General features: G+C 28.8%; 1 protein-coding gene across 6 annotated transcripts in view; it reads left to right on the forward strand.

Moving 5' to 3' along the window:
• chico (insulin receptor substrate 1 chico) overlaps nucleotides 1–5,365 on the forward strand; it is a 245,952-nt gene extending 240,587 nt beyond the window's left edge. For all 6 annotated transcript variants that reach the window (XM_076416028.1, XM_076416048.1, XM_076416033.1 and 3 more), the window contains 2 exons: nucleotides 887–1,102; nucleotides 3,306–5,365. In XM_076416028.1, coding sequence (XP_076272143.1) covers nucleotides 887–1,102; nucleotides 3,306–3,589 — 500 coding nt within the window. In that variant the 3' untranslated portion in view covers nucleotides 3,590–5,365. The remainder of the gene's footprint in view (nucleotides 1–886; nucleotides 1,103–3,305) is intronic.
• Nucleotides 5,366–6,000: the final 635 nt, after the last annotated feature.

The raw sequence follows: 6,000 nt of genomic DNA on the forward strand, positions 1-6,000 counted from the left end.
ATTTTACTATTTATCATTCACAATTTTAATCTTTTTACTTCATTGCATTAACAATGTTGAAAACTATCGTTCCAAAATACTACTATATTAATATTCAATTTATTGTTATTTCCAAGCAAGCTACCAAAAAAATCATATATATATATATATATATATATATATATATATATATTACATATAAATCTATGTAAGCATGAATTGGGTAATTTTTGTCAAAGTCGCGGCTAGAACGACAGAGCCAGAACGTTAAAAATCAGTCGGACCGAAAATAGCGACTGAAACAGTCGATAGTAAAAAGTAGTCAATTACTAAACAGTCGATAGTTCCCAACGCTAATTATAAGTTTCAAAAATTGTTTGATGGGTTTCGACAACACACTTGGTCAAATAAAAAAACAAAATTAATGAATGTCCACGTTACAGTTTTGAGCGTTCCATGATTAGCTCCTTGATATACTGAATAACTTGATAATACTGAATGATTAAACTATCATTTTATATAGAGAAATTGCCACATCTTATACTTCTTCGCATTTTCACCAACATATATTGCTGATCAAAATATATACAAACACCTAATAGATAAGGACCTTTTGGTTCGTTTATTTTCATGTTTATTTTTTAGATGAGTTTAACATCTAATATAATTTTAAATATTTGCTATTTTCACAGTATAGTTAACAGTACAATGTTATCTGTATAATGGTCTTTCGTTTGTTGAGAAAATTGCACTCGAGAATACTAACGAATCTATATATTTAAGTTCATTAATGATGCCAATAAGCAGTAATGATGCACAGCACTCTTATCAACAGTTAAGAGTGCTGTGCCATCTTCAAATATACTCTCAAATATATTACAATAAATTATCAGTTAACTCGTTTTAGATGACAGCGTCCTTGAAGAGGCCAACATGGATATCGAAGAGGATTCACGGATATCTATGTCTGCTTCAGTATCACCAGCCTCAAATGTGTCCAGACCGAATTCGTCAAACTCGGAGATAATTAAAGAGAACTGCCAGCGACCTTCCTCGCTGCCAGGAATGGAAAAATTTTCCAGACCTTCATCAGTGTGTTCCGAAGGTCTAGCCTCACGTTTAGGTATTTTTATTATTATTAATCTCTAGTAAACAATTTTTCTTGCGCTTTTTCATTGTTTACCATTATCTGAAAGTGTTGATTTAAAACTGCATACGTTTTGCATTAGTTGCAGTTCGCTTCTATAAATAATATTTCATGCGCTTTGTGCGATAAACATTCATTGTCCTGCTATCGATACTGAAGCTAGAGAACTAAAAATAATTTTAAACATACGTTATATTTTGTCTGCTGAGTTTTTAAAAACATGTATAAGCACTGATTAAAAATATTAAGCTTTCAATAATTTTCAGTTAATTTAATTTTTAATTGAGTAAATCAAATTATATTGTGTGTTCAATAAAACAGTGAACTCACTTCATCTGAATTGATGGAGTCCATATATTGCAATGTTGCCACATCAACTCCGGGTTTTAGTTCATTTTGACTTTGATACAACAAAATTGTAATCTAAATAAAATAATGAAACTTTAGTTTAATGTTATAATAATATGTAGGTTAGAGTTGTGTTTTATTATATTTTCTTTGATTTTTTTTCATACAACCTATCAGTTCCAGGTGCGTTTTTTATGTAGTGGTATCTCCTGGAGGCCTAATCCACCTAATTAACAATTGTATATACAAGTAGTATATTTAACTTACAATGTTTCCTTGTAAATTCATTTTGATATCACAGTATTTCTTCTTTGTTTGCTCTGTTACTACCTGTATACATCTTTCTTGATAAAACTAGATTTAATCACTGCATTCTCTCTAATGCATTTGCCATATATGCAAAATAGTATTCTTTCTCTCCTAGCACATTTTAACCAAATGCTCATTTATAATCTAAACAGTTACACATCTATCTATACTCATAAATCTTTCACATTCTGCAATAAGATTTCCTATAGTTATCGTGTATTAATTATATACTCACCTTTAGTTGTTTCCACTCCCATCACCCTGTCACTTGTTTCATCATTTGTCAATTTCTTCGTCAAGATGTCTCATAGAGTTCATCCAAACCAAAAGTGTTATTAACCATTCCTATATAAAAATAAAACTTAATCAATTTTATATAACGTTTAACTTTTTCAATCAACTTTTGTTGTTTTAATACTATATATACTATCATCTTGTCATGAGCGACGATTGGGTATATCCGAAATATTCTTCTTATAAGTATAAATATGCTTCTAATAAGTCTTCCTTGATTTTATTATAGGCTCTTAAAAAATGTTTTTAAAAGCAGTGCCCAGAAATTCCACCAGACTCCTTCGTAGGTTGCTCTACGAAAGGAAGCTCTACATCCCTCAAAGATACTTTTCAGATTAGCAGTTTCATCTCAATTAATTGTATTGAGTCATGTTTTTATTGAAAACACTACTCACTTTTTTTATAGATTTCATATATTTGATCTCTGATCGAGCTGATCTTGATTCACCACCCCTTTCATATCTGGGCGGTCTCTTTTCGGTGAATCCATTATTCTGTTTTTTAATTTTTGAGATATTTCAGTTACCGTGTGAATACTCAATGCAGCTGCAATACGCTAAAAATATTTTCAAAAAAACCGCAGCAATTTAATATTTAAGAGTAAAATTGCTTACCTCCCTAACGAATTTTACTGGCAAGAGGGGGCCTCCATTATCCGTATAACAACCGGACAACTTTTGAGGGTGTTTGAGTTATAGTTCGAACTTATCAGACAGCATTGTATCTCTTTTTAACTAAAATAGAATGAGAAGGAAAATATTGTCTGATTCTGAAACGAATTTACAAATTGCAACATCTTGATGACGTGAGTTCACTGTTATTTTGAATAGATAATAAGAATATCTATTTATTGGATGTATATCTGAGTCGTTATTAATAGATAAAAAAATAACACTTGTCTTTGTTTGCCGTCAATTAATTTTTTTATAAATAGTATATATATATATATATATATATATATATATATATATATATATATATATATATATGTACAAATATACTTATTATTAAAATTTTGTTTCTTTTCAATTTTAAATGAGATGAGATAATTGATTCACTCAAACCCTCATCACTGATAAATCGAATAGTTGTTTTAGTACTTCATGATAAAATAAGTAACTCTTCAAACATCTAATAATTTCTATGCTCGCACAAAGTGTTACTAGCATTTAGAAATCCGACGTATATTTCTAATTTGAGTATTTAATTAGATTAAATGTCATTTCAGGATCCAATTCTAGTGTATATTCATCAAGCTCTTCGGCGTCCACGGTTGTAGGTGTGACGGCGCCAGACCAAACCAAACCCGACCAACCTAAACCCATCAGACTACACTACGCTAGTCTGGATCTGGCCGCGGATCCAGAACAAAGAATAATTCATCGAACTGGAAAAACTGCCGATAACGAAACTTCCGCCGCTAAAAACATAGCCACCTCATTCGTGTACTCGTGCATAGACTTCACCAAAAGTCGTAACAGGGAGGAGTTTAAGACGAAAAAGACAAATTAGGCCTCCTCATCCCCTTAGAAAATTGTTTTATGGCCTAATAGCTTAACTTAAAGTAGATCATCAACGGATTGGCGAATAAAGGACGTATTTTTTAGTGAATAGAGTGTTGATCTTTTTTATTTGACCACCCCAGAAATGGTTGGATGAACTATTAGCGAAATTTTCTTAGATTAAATGAAAAAGTAAAAACTAGGGTTACGCTTATTATTGGTTTCTATTTTTTTTTTGTTCTTAGTTTAGTTTTAGAGTTCGTTAGATTGTTAAATGTTAAAAGGCTCTGCTATATAACAGTGTTCCTTACTATATCTTAATTCACCACTCAGACAATACCTAACATGTAAAAAAATGGACTCTTGTTAGTTTTTTACGTAACTGCTTCTTAACACCGTAAGTATCGTTACACATGACATTTTCCATATATTTTTATCAAAATAAGTATAAACATAACTAATATTGATCCCTGGTGAATTAAGCAGAGTTTTTTTCCTACACCAATTTCAACAATTTCTGTTTTAAATAGACTGATAAATTATTATTTATATTTAGTTTATTTGTAAACATATCCCGTAATGAAAATTACAATAGAAAATGGATTCATACTTGTTAGTTGGTTATTGTATAGATAACGTAAAATATATTAATCGATATTTAGGATATTTTTGATTAAGAGAAAAAAAAACAAACGAAAAAATTAATCGTATTTTTACAATCTTAAATTTGAGAGTTTTAGTCTTAAATTTGTTGTAAACTATAAACACATATCATATAAGTAATTAAGATGAGCATCCTACTATGTTTCTAGAAATACATTTTTTAGAATATAAGCCCATATAATTTAATATATAGATCATTTGTTATTTTCGGAAAAATAATATTACAGATACAATACAGTTTCTTAATGTGTGCCTAAAATTTGGTCATATTTCGAATGGAAACTAAAATATTTCTCTAGTGATGAATTCTAACTTATAGTATATGAATTCTTCGATCAGTAGAGAGATCTTCGTTATTGTATATTTAATTGTATTGGTTATATTTCCTAGCTTCAAAGTGTGCGTTGCCACTATGACTGTAACATTTTTAAATTATTAAGAAAAATTGTGTATTAATGCTTATATTGCCATTTAATCAAATAGTTAATACTATTATACAGGTTTATACAAAAAATTAATTAATTTCAATATCACCAAGAAAAAATTAACAAAATAATAATATTCCATATAATGTTACTTTTGGCATTATACATTGGCCTGAGAATAAACATTCTAATGACAATTAGTTCCCAGATCAAAAATAAAATAAAAGAAGGCTCACCTGTATAATACATTAAGTTAGTGAACATTTTTGTGGTTTATAAACAAAATTGGATATTTAAAAATGTTATATTAATATCTAATATAATTAACTCTAGGATAATCACAATACTATATGTAATTTTTTTATATTAACATTTGAGGCTCAATGTATTCCTATAGTAATAGTTCAATTTTTTTGTTATTTTTAAGTTTTGTTTTTATTTATTTGTATGTTACTTTACACTTACACTTTTTTTGTTATGAATGCAACATATATTATACAATTATTATTGTTGTTTCACTTGCCTTTTCGACTTTGGTTTTAAGTAAAAGGCAACAATTGCAGATTGATTGTATTTTTAACAAAAAAGTGGATTAATCAATATTTTAATGTGTATTTAGCAAAAATTATTTATACAACAAATTCAATAGTTCCATGAAATGTTTACTGCCTTCCATTTAAATAAAAAATCCGTTTAAATTATATGTTTTATTTAACCATTTCTCCTTCTTTTATTAGTCCCAATTGAAAACAAGACATAATATTACATATGTATGTTATAGTAATTCAAGTTTTTAACACGATAACTTATTCTAGAAGTAACCATTGAAAAGTAATGGTAAACGCCTTTGTTAACTCTACTTCTAATAATATATTACAATACGAATCATTTCAGTTCTCACAAAGACATGAAAATAAGCATGAAGAGCTTTTAAAATCAATATAAAGGCTTCACTTTTATAGGCAGAAATATTTATTTTATAGCATCGAAAATCTAAAATATGGGAAATATATTAAATAAGGCGACAGTCGAACAAATATAGATATTGTACCTACACAGTAATCCTTTTTAGTTTTATCAGTATGAATAGGAGTGTTATTTTAGTATTTAATGCTGAATGTATCTGAACTATGTTACTGTTTAGAAAATTGTTAGCTCATGGAGCTTTAGGAAGGCTCCATGGATTCAAAGGTCCATAATGCAGAAAAAAATAACTCGGGTGGACTTAATAGGTATAAGTAACAACAGCATACAACTTAATATTGCAACTGTACAAACTCTCTGTAGTACGATGTGAAATCATGATGTTTTGATTTAAAAATGTATTTAATAT

Source organism: Rhynchophorus ferrugineus, unplaced genomic scaffold (genome assembly GCF_030347505.1).
Source record: "Rhynchophorus ferrugineus isolate W39M unplaced genomic scaffold, kcgeb_rfMv2 rfM1, whole genome shotgun sequence".
NCBI classification, from domain to species: domain Eukaryota; kingdom Metazoa; phylum Arthropoda; class Insecta; order Coleoptera; family Curculionidae; genus Rhynchophorus; species Rhynchophorus ferrugineus.